This window comes from Diadema antillarum, unplaced genomic scaffold, assembly GCF_040938485.1.
Source record: "Diadema antillarum isolate AM-2024a unplaced genomic scaffold, OU_Dant_1.0 scf00000099, whole genome shotgun sequence".
NCBI lineage: Eukaryota > Metazoa > Echinodermata > Echinoidea > Diadematoida > Diadematidae > Diadema > Diadema antillarum.
Window position 1 is genome coordinate 110,332 of NW_027270988.1, and position 11,391 is coordinate 121,722.

At 37.1% G+C, this 11,391-nt stretch overlaps 1 protein-coding gene across 1 annotated transcript; it reads left to right on the plus strand.

Annotated features, from left to right (window-relative positions):
• Nucleotides 1–297: 297 nt before the first annotated feature.
• On the plus strand, nucleotides 298–10,145 carry LOC139718754 (oxidoreductase NAD-binding domain-containing protein 1-like). The gene is made up of 5 exons (XM_071630219.1): nucleotides 298–390; nucleotides 2,290–2,353; nucleotides 2,682–2,788; nucleotides 4,565–4,706; nucleotides 9,885–10,145. Exons 1-5 carry the CDS (start codon nucleotides 329–331, stop codon nucleotides 10,143–10,145), a joined length of 636 nt encoding a protein of 211 aa, XP_071486320.1. The 5' UTR covers nucleotides 298–328.
• The last annotated feature ends 1,246 nt before the right edge of the window (nucleotides 10,146–11,391 follow it).

The following is an 11,391-nucleotide window of genomic DNA, read 5'->3' on the forward strand; positions in this document are numbered from 1 at the left end:
ACAATATACATTTTCTTCGCAGTCAAATAATTAGTCTTGTTTCACGAAATCAACATTTTTACAACCACTAAAAGCTGTAATATATCTAGTCGAGTATTTATGTGAATATTTACAAGTATGAAGATTAAGAAAATTATCAAAAGTTGGCTTTATGATGAAATTATTATTAGTACAAAAAAGAGGATATCACTTGATAAAGGCTAAATGACACATTATTGCAAAACATCGAACTGATGAACGATGATGTCACGAGACTGAAATTTGGTTGTATTGGAGAAACTCTCAAAAGTACTAGTATATGTCCTGTTACTCTTTTTAGAATAGTGAAATGAGTGTGTGCATGGTCAGGAAAACGCAAGCTGTTGCTTGGAGGTCTCTTTCAATATTAAGGTGAGTGAAACAAAAGTTTATTCCGGCCGGCCGGCGCGGCCCGCGGCGGCATGTCCTTTCTCTTCCACTCAACAGCCGGGCCCCGGCCGGCTGGGCTGGCTGGGTGGGTGAGACCCACGAGATAAGAGAGGCCCGCGATGCGCATATATGCGAAGGTAAAATAGAGCTGCTGTAGACCCTCTAATGTTTATCTAGAGCAAAGCTCCATTAAATCATGCTCATTTAAACAGCCTGCATCCAAATATCTGATTTATTAACCTTATTAATTTGTGGAACAAGTCAAGAGTCACAACCTTCTGTTCTGTTCCAATTATGGGGACTAAACTTAAAGTTTAAATTTAGGGCCCCGTCTTATAAACTTACAAGCCTTCAAATCAATCACGAGTCCCAAAATCAATCGCAACTTGCATTGAAGCTCTCATGAAACTTGTGATTGATTTCTATCACAAGTCTTTATAAGACAGCTAGGCCCCAGAGCTGCAGCTGCCAAGTCTCCCTGTGAAATGAAATTATTTCTTCTTGTCTGGACAGTAAAGAATGTAAAAGTCCTCTGGGCTCTGGTTTGAGATATTTTTCCTGTTGAGCAGTTGCAACTTAAAGTTACAGTGATAGGTCTGTGGAAGTGTGGAATGTCTCCCTCAGTTTGATGAGTGACTTGGTAGACTAGTCCTTGCAAGGTTTCAGTAATCAATTTATGTAATAACTAGACCTAATTATAGCCTTCATCATAAGAAAATCAGATTTTCACCGAACCATGAAATGAGATTATCCGTAGATTGATATGTGACATACACATAAACAGTGTTTAAATCAGTCCATCTTTTCATTTTCTTGGAAAAATCTCGCATTTTAATAACTTTTCGCATACACGTAGGCCTGTCGTAGCGGTGGCTTTGATTCGCCCATCATCATATTCATAAGTAGAGAGCTCGCTAGCGCCGAGCCAGCGCGCGGCCGCCGCGCGGCGTCTGCGGGCAGTCGTAAATCACACAACACCTATAGCGACTCCCGTTGGAGCAACCGCGAAGCTCTCCACGGGCTGCGCGATCGGGCAGCCAATTTCACTGAAACAGGCATTGCAAGGTCCATTTTGTGTACCTTTCTTACCACATGGGCTTTCTTGGGGTCGATAAATCTTCCTTTCAAAAAATCAGAAAACACTTCAATTTTGAAAAAAGTTAAGTTTCGACACTGCCATATTTTGCGCAATGTGGATTAAGTACAAAATACACCAAGGTCACGACAAATAAATGCAAAATTTCGACTTGGCGTGCTAACAGATCGTCCTCCTCGGGCTACCTTAGCGGTTCGTAGCAGACTCAAACCAACGTACAAGGAAGGCAAAAGTAGTTCAGGTTTGTGATTCGAACATGTCGTTTGACATAGGGCCGTATTACTTTTGAAAAGAATGATATCAATGCACCCTGTCATAACTGCTACAGCTAGCAATCATCGCGAAGAGTTGAGCACTGCGTGTGTAGAAAACGATGTACTTGCGCGAGAGCGCCATCTAGTGCTCAATGACGCTAGCTACTAATTATCATATGTGGTCATATGTTGTTGGAGGTAAAAAAAAAAACAAAAACCCAAAACAAGTAGCATGAGCAGACATCCCAAAAATGGTCATGCTAGGTGTATAATGAATATGAATGTTATAGCCCAGTGTATTTCAATAGCCAATGAAGTCTCATGTCGTGAGCTAGCTGTAAATCATAATTTTGTAATTGATAACAACACTCCTTCTACTCCTCATCCTTTGCTTCTTTTCCTTTTACCTCTTTTATCCACTCTTCTTTTTTACTCTCCTCTCTCCCCTCCTTCTGATCCTGCTTCTCCTCTTCTTTCTCCTCCTCTTCATCTTCTTTTCTTTCTTTTTTTTTCTATTCTTTGTGATTGCAGGTCAAGTCTTCTAAGAACCATGAGTGATCATCTAGACAGGACAGCTCACAGTTACAGAGAACCGGTTAGTTCAGAAAGTTACAGTGAAATGTTGGTTTGCTCTCCTGGACAGACAAATTTTTTGTTTTCCCTTTCTATCTGACAGGGTTGTGCCCTTACTGTACACAAATATCATCCCAGTGTTTAATAGGTAGAGCAAATCCAAAAGTCCAAAGTACATAGGTTCAAACTATTTCAAAAGGATGATGTACTAATGTATTACATTCAATGAAATTTGTAGCATCACAGTACAGTGCTACACTACATTCAGATTGGCTTTATAATCAACGAGTAGACTATCAGAAAAACACAATGTTGGTAGAATACACAGTTATTGTTACTTCTTTTACCAGGGTGTATCTGAAGCGGAGGTAGTCTCCATTCAGCAGGCCTCGGAAACTGTGCGACTGCTCACACTGAAGGTCGACGACCCCAAATTCACCTTCAAGGCGGGGCAATGGTGAGATTCAGAGTAAAATCATCTTTCCTCTAGTAATGTTTCTATTTGTTGGTGCTATGACTTTCTCCCCTCCCATAACTTCTTTCCATGCTCACTTCAGACAGTGACAAGATCTTCCAGTGTGTTTGATTATAGTTGCAAAGCAACATTATATCCATGTAGATTCTGAATATGTGTTAAAAAAAAATGATTAACCTGTTTTTGTTCAACATCTATTCAAAAGGACAGGATATGTGAATAAATGGAGAGCTTACCATTTGATATGATATGTAATTTATTTCTATGTTTACCCCTGTATGTGTTCATGTTCTATATTGAAATAAATCTGTCTGTCTTTGTAGTGTTTCCTTGTTTTTCTCCTTGTTTCATTTCTTCCTCTTGCTCTTTAAAGGACAAGTTCACCTTCATAGACATGTGGGTTGAGTGAATGCAGCAATATTAGTAGAACACAACAGTGAGAGTTTGAGCAAAATCAGACAATCCGTTAAAAAGTTATGAATTTTTGAAGTTTCTGCTCAGTCACGGCTGGATGAAAAGACTACTATAGCTTGTGATGTCACATGAGTACAACGATATTGAGAAAGAATAAAGAAAATTCAACATATTTCCATTTTTCTCCCATAACAAAAGAACACTCGACTTCTCTCTTTCAGAAGGCAGGGGGAATAATATTACCCTTAGCATACGTCAGTAGCACGTTGAAGAACTGTGCACTTTATTCAAAAAGTAAAGTTTTGTGAAATTCTCTTTTTATTTTCCATATATAGTTGTACGCATGTGACATCATATACTGTAGTAGTCTTCTCTTCCAGCAGTGACTGCGCAGATACTTAAAATATTCGTAACTTTTGAACAGATTGTCCAATGTTCCTCAAACTTTCACTGATGTGTTCTACTAATATTGCTGCATTCTCTCAATCTTTATGTATATGAAGGTGGACTTGTCCTTTAAGTGTTCTTTTTCATTCCTCATAGAGATAGTTATATCATGGATAATACATGTACCAATGTATGTGACACGTGAGATTTGCTGATTATGTGAAGCAGTAGGATGAAAAGAAAACATAATGGAAAAGAATCTGGTATACTTTGGAACATGAACAAGTATTGAGTCAATCTGATAGTGGCAAACTAAAGGAACAGTTACTTAGAATGAAGGAACTATCAGTCTGCCAAGAGCTTAAAGGAGACCTCCGGATGATTTTCAGATTTTTACATTTGATCAGCTATAAATTAGTTATACTGAGGACAGAGTTTCAGAAATTTGTTATAATTGGGATAAAGAATAAGAATATTTTCAAAATTTAGAACAAATTGCAATGAACAAGGATGATGACATGGCAGAGTCACCATAAGAATGCTGAGTTGGGGCTCAAGGAAGCAGAACAAAAGAAGAAGGCATGCATAGATTACACACAGGTGAACTCGCAAGCAAGCGGTATTGTAATGGAATTACGCTGCTACATTTCCGAAATATGTGAACCTCCTATGTCATCATCCTTGTTCAGTGTAATTTGTTTAAGATTTTTCAAAGTATTGTTTCTCTGCTCAAGAACCACATTAAATTCCACAAATCTATACATGGAGTTGTCGATTTATGTACTACATGATGTGAAATTATGAAAATCGTCTGGAATGTCCCTTTAAAGTCCATGATGCAAATTTATAGAGGGATCAAATAGGCAATTAAGAATTGAAAATAAAACCACATACACACACACTTACACTTGAAATCAAGCACTTTACAACAAGTTGCTGTGTTTCTGATATATTCAGGGTTGACTTCTTCATCCCGGGCATTGAGATCTTCACGGGATACTCCATGTGTTCGAGTCCATCCCAACTGACCGCAAGTCAAAAGCTAGATCTTGCGGTCAAAATCAGTGACTACCCTCCTACAATGTGGGTTCATGAGCAGGTAATACTCTACTTTGCCTGTAAAAAAAAAAAAAAATTAAAAAAATATGATGAAACAACGCATCACTTATTAGTAACTATACACATGATATCGTGTTTGACTGAAGTACATACAGAAGAATCTTTCCCTTCGGATGGTATGAAAGGATTAGAGTCAGTAAAAAAGGTGAAACAGTTTTGTCAAAGCCCGAGCAAAGTCATGCAAATATTAGATTAGAAAATACTGTAGTTAGGTCCACTTGAATGCCACTTAACTACAATTTATGTGTATCTCACATGGCGCCTCTGGGATTTCAAACTCATCTTTGTTAATGTGTGGATGTGCTGTCTCGTGTGTTGTATGTGCCTAATTTTTGTGTACCTATGCTCAGTGATGTGTGTGATTATCCTCTGTAATTTTTAGGATTCCAGTCTTTTTTTGCCCATTTCATTTGAAGGAAATGTGTTGTATCTACGGGGTAGACTAAATTGTCCATCATAAATCCCTTACGGAAAGAAGAGCAATGAACCTGGGTTCTCTCCAAGCAATTATTTCTCCCTGTGACTCAGTTAATAGACCATTAACTTCCAATCTTAAAGGGATGGTATAGTCTTGGTTGTGGTCCAAATAAAAGGTGGGACCCACCTTTTATTAGGATGATTTTATATTTTGATTAACCATTTCAAAGCCAATATTCATCAAATCGCTTGTAAGATATGAAGTCAGAAAGATCATGCAATTCTAAGAGAAATTCAAAGTTTATTTGATGAATAAATCTTTTGAAATGACTGAGATATCCCAAAACGAAGTGGTCCTATAAAAGGTTGGACCCACCTTTTATTAGGATTACAACCAAAACTATACCTTTCCTTTAAGGTGCCTCATTCTGCTGCCAAATGAGCCCTGTAACAAGGTACTTTGCTCTCACTGCCTATTTCCTTTGGAGGTAACTTAAAGCTTGTCCATCCCATGGTACCTTGCTCATTTAAATGGGAATGATACCCCAATACTCGCATGGATTAAGTAAATGCAGCAATCTTTAAAAGTAGAACACATCAGTGAAGTCTGAAAAAAACAAAACTAGACTACATCTCAAAAGCTATAAATTTTTAAATCTTTGGTATCATTATCACTGGATGAGAAGACTACTACAGTTTGTGACATCACTGCAGGACATCGATACAAGTTGACAGATCAGAATGACCACAAGCAAGAAGAAGAAGAAGAAGAAGAACATTGATATAAAGAAAATTTAAAGAGAATTCCACTTTTTTTTAACGGAAAAGTAAACATTTGGACTTGTTACAAACATTATGTTGATTGTAATATTGTTCTCCTCACTTCTGAAAGAGGTAAGTCAAGTGTTCTTCAATTATGCTCCAAAATGGCAGTATGTTTAATTTTTGTTCTAAATATTTCTTATATCTTTATATCTTGAATATAGAATACAGTGTAATATCAAACTTCATAAGTTTAGAAATGATTGTCGTAAATTACTCAAACTTCATTGATGTGTTCCACTAATATTGCTACATTAATTCAATCCACATGCATTTGTATAATTTGTTATAATCCCCTTCAAGCATCCTTTAAGCATTCAAGTGCTTCCTAGGTGGCCATGTAACATAAATCCAAACACACACAGGAATATGGTACTCTGTGTCATCCAGGGACGCCTCTTATTGGGATAATCTGTGTGATCCAGACATTTGTAACCTCTTCCCTCTTCATGTATGAATTGCTTCATGATCTTTGTGACTCTTGAGGTTGTAGTGTGGATAACACTTTTTAGTTCATGCCAACTTTGCATCACAGCTGTGCCTTTTTTTCCAGATTTATTCCCTTTGCTGCCACTCTTCCATTTCTCTTCATATGTCAAACAGTCACAAAAAAATGCCCGCAAAAACATGATCCATTGCTATCTGCAGTTCTATAATGTTTACTAGTACCTCAGTCTGATATACTCATGTAAAGGATAGGCACGCAAATTCTGTGAACGCCAGTAATCATTTCTTGGTTTTCTCTTCACAGAAAGCATAGTCATGCTATATAGATATGTCATTGGCATGTATTCTTAACGTTCTTTGCCCCTTTTGCAAACATCACAAAATTTTGCGTGGTAGAAAAACATAACGTCTCCCAATAATGTGTATGAAATCTTACAGTCATGTACCTCAGAGTTTTTACAAATGAAATGAAAGATAACCCCATGTCACTCAAAAACACACTCCCCTTTTGTACCAAGAATTACAGTTGACATTTTTTTTTTTTTTTTTTTTTTTTGTGGGGGATGGGTCCAAATAAATTCACTGGAAATCTATGGTATTGCTTCCCTCTTCATCACAAAGAAGTTTCCAGTTTAATTCTGAGGCAAGGTTCTAATCACCTACCTCTACAATATACCAATTTATGAAAAGAATTTAAAGGCATAATTTACAATTTGCAGATGAAGCAAAAACCCAGCATTAGTGCTTTAAAATAGTTCTAAAATGAGAGTTAGGGATAGAAACAACCACTGTAAAAATCTGAATCTGTAAAATTGATGTTAAGCATTGTTAAATATACAAAATGTGAACAATAGTTATGATAAAAAATGCTTCCAGACTAAACCGTCTACAGTTATGGTTTATTGAGAAAAATAATGATATCTCCTTATATTTTAGGCTTTATTGCAAAAATGTTATATGATAGGATGTTTTGTGGTACAACAGAACTACACATATATCATGAAATATTTTTTAAAATCTCTGTTCCCAAAGGTCAACAGGACCTTTAATTTGCCGGGTTGCCAAAGAGACACACAAACTTTAAAGAGATGGTATAGTTTTGGTTGAGATGCAGATTCTTTCTGAGATAACTCAGAACCACTTATAGGGAATACTAAAGACCATACAAAATAGGACGAATTCAAAGTTTGTTTTATTAAAATCGGTTGTGAAGTGGTTGAGATATCCAAAAAACAAAGTGGTCCTAATAAAAGATGGGTCCCACCTTTTATTAGGACCACTAGGAGACTTTGTTTTGTTTTGTTTGTGGATATCTCAGCCATTTCAAGGCCGATTTTAATCAAACAAACTTTGAAGTCCTCTTGGAATTGTATGCTCTTTTATATTTCATGTAAGTGGTTTCTAGTTATCTCACATGGTAAGAGTTAACCTGAATCCCCATCTCAACCAAGACTATACCATCCCTTCAAAGCAAGACCAGATATCACCCTCCCCCCCCCCCCCCCCCAAAAAAAAAAAAAAAAAAAAAAAATGTCTTCTTTAGCCCAGCAGTTTCCTTCAAAGCAAATCCTCATCCCTTTTGAAATTGTGTAATGGATTCAGTGGTTTCCTTTTTAGAATTTCCCCATTGTTCAATGTCACCACAAAGCATCTGTTGCTGTAATAGCTCTCGGTCCAAGTTTCACAGTGCAGATGTCATCAGTTGATATTATGTGACAAACGGTATTCAAGTGTTATAGTCTCAGCAATTTTTGTTGCATAATGTAACCATCCTTGACCTTGTCCTATATGTTGTATTATGATTTCCATACTTTCAATACTTTTCTTTCTCCTATTTCTGGTTGCTTTCATCTTTATAGGTGCAATATGTATCTGTATGGTACTACTCTTTATGCTTTTTTACTGTAATTATCCATCTTCTTTGCCATTGTCCAGGCCTGCCATTTGATCAACTAATCTAATATTGAACTTTCTATCTATCTATCTATCTATCTATCTATCTATTTATTTATCTATCTATCTATCTATCTATCTATTTATCTATCTGTTTTAACCATCCATCTTTTATTTTGCATTTGTCCATCAATTTGCTAGTCTGTCTGCTTTCATTATTTCTACTTGTCATTACATCTAGTAGAAACCTCTTTGTGTCATTTGATGCCTTCATTTAAAAATGTCTCAAAGAAGTCTAGTTGCTGTTTTCTCTCTATTTCTGCCAACTTAAGATTTTCCTGTCATTAACCAAAGTTGGGATTTGCTGCCAGTTTGCAATCATACTGTAAAACAAGGAATGTTCGCGTACATTTTAATTTCGCAAATTTCGCGAGCGCCAAGATTCGCGAAATTAAAGTGCACACGAAAGTTCTTGTTTACACTATATGCATTGAATGCCAGCGTCAATTTGTGAAAATTTCATGCCGCAAATATATCATGTTTTACAGTTATATCATTGCCTTCAGCCTCAGTAAAACAAAAACATTTTTTTTTCTTTGCATGGCTATTTTCCCCATACTTGCAGGGTTGACATGTTCATACCAAAGGTTCAGACTGTGGGTGGGTTTTCTATGAGCTCGGCCCCCAAAGACTTAGCAGAACATGGCCACATGGGACTTGCAGTAAAATATACTGATCATCCCCCAGCTTTCTGGGTGCATAAACAGGTACACAAATTTAGTCTAGTGTGTGCTACTTAAATAAAATGAATATTTAGTACTTATCAGAGTAGATCAGTAGAAAGATGGGTAGATAGAAAGATTGATTAAAAAAAACATGCAGTAGATTAATGCAGCTACAGAGTCCCATGTTTACAAAATTTGTAGGAAAAACTTGGCAGCAATTTGTGATATGCCTGGGAAGATAAGGGGAAACCCCATAGGGCTTAACTGAGTGCACATTTCAGCCACCACTTCCCTTGTCCCGGAGTATCATATATCAAAAGTTGTTATACTGGTGCAATGCCCTGCTCTATTATGAAGAAAGATTGGCACTGTGAACCCAAGATGAATGGAAATTGTGCTTTGCTGGCAATTGACTTTGTGTATGTATGCGTGTGTGTGTGTGTGTGTGTGTGTGTGTGTGGGTGTGTGTGGGTGTGTGTGGGTGTGTGTGTATGGTTCTTTGTCTGTCTATCTATCTGGTTGGAGCTGGCTGGCTGTTTAGCTGAGTTGTCTGTTTAGCTGAGTGGCTGCAAGGAGAGAGTGAAAAGAATCCAACCAAGTGTTTACTACAGAGAGGCATTGCCATGTACTTTTTTTTGAAAAGATATTTAGTCAAATTTATGGAGACAATAATTATAACAATTGTCGAGCTTGAACTCGAGTGTACATTTTTATCAAATTTTGTTATCTATGTTATTGTTTTACCATTTCCTTTGTGTCAAAAACTTTTATTATCTATGATATTGTTTTACCATTTCCTTTGTGTCAGAAACTTTTATTAAATGGACCTCTACAACTTTCCCCTTTCCTTTCAGTGCACTGTGGGATCAAAGGTTCATGTCAGAGCAGGAGGTGACCAGCTAATCTTTGATCCACAACCTGGTGACCCCTCCCGGAACATTCTACTCATAGCAGGGGGAATAGGCATCAACCCGCTGGTGTCCATGCTACTTCACACAGCACACCTGCACGCCGCACGGAGGGACGATGCCAATGCCTACACCCCTGGCAAAGTGGAGATGCTCTTCAGCGCAGCCTCAAAGTCTGAGCTCATTTTCAAGGTGTGTCCCAGCTAAACTTGCAGATTCCCAAGTGACATGCAATTTACTTGATGGAGCTATCAGGACCAGAAGGGCAGATGGCTAACATGTTGGTTGCCATGACATACGTAAAGCAGATAAGGTTTTAGGATACCATTGCCTCAAAACGCTCTATCAGTCAATTTTACTTAAAAAAACAAACAAACCATGAAACCATCTTTTCTGGTATTTTCTCAGCGGTTATGGTGTTTCACAAAGAATTTAAGTTGATCTTGATAATTAAGATCAAGTTAAAATTATGGTATGCTGTGTGTGTCTTCAGTGATATGTTACCTTCCAAATGAAAATCAAAATTTTGAAGACTTTTACATGCAGCCATTGATTTATGAAATAAGGTTAAGGACAAAGAATTTCTCCCCTAAATTTTGATAACAATTTGAAGCAGATCTTGAAAGCATTTATTGATAAAACTGATCAGGGAAACCCATCATCTTAAGTTGACATTAACTTTTAAGATCAACTTCATGAAACACCGCCAGGGTTATTCATGTTTTGTTCTGTCGTGTTATATCTTTCTTTCTTTCTTTTTCTTTGAGAGTACACTTGACTGTATATGAGGGAGTGTTACTTCCAGAACCAGTTGGGTTTTTGTATGCTTCCTAAAACATGCAGATCATCACACATGGTTCAAGTTTAATACTTTTATTAATTTCATCATCATCCATTACATGTTCTCCACTCCAGGACACTATTGAAGGCATCATTTCAAAACATCCCTCCGACATCTCGGCTGAATTTTTCGTCACTAGGGAGTCGATGGCTGACCCAGCACTCACAGGTAAGTGGTGAAATATATTCCTCATGTAATGTAAAATTGGAAATTTTCATGCATTTTGCACATCGTAAAACTAGCACAAAGATAAAGGCAAGCAAATACTTTGTTATGATATGTCAAAGTATTTTATATTTTATTCGTTGGGATTAAAAACAAGGAAATTCATGTAACCAGTCCTGGCTGTGCATGAAAGACCAGTCACACACAAAATTTCTTTTTTCTACAGTATAACCTGAACTCTTTGAATTATGTCTCCCAGTATTCAAGTTTACACCGTGTGACCAAAAATTTCAGTTTCTACCGTATAACCTGAACTCTTGGAATCATATCTCCCAGCATTCAGGTTTAAAGAAAAAGAAGCAAAAAACAAAGAAAAATCACACAAGCACACACAAACACATACACAAAGGAAAACTCTTGCATACCTCTAGTGCTCTTTTTTGACAT

What these genes read in the sequence shown, in the direction of transcription:
- LOC139718754 (XM_071630219.1), top strand. Translation starts at nt 329, where the DNA reads ATGAGTGTGTGCATGGTCAGGAAAACGCAAGCTGTTGCTTGGAGGTCT. An exon ending in CTCACAGTTACAGAGAACCG is followed by an intron (nt 2,354 to 2,681) that starts GTTAGTTCAGAA and finishes TTCTTTTACCAG; the next exon opens with GGTGTATCTGAAGCGGAGGT. An exon ending in ACCTTCAAGGCGGGGCAATG is followed by an intron (nt 2,789 to 4,564) that starts GTGAGATTCAGA and finishes TGATATATTCAG; the next exon opens with GGTTGACTTCTTCATCCCGG.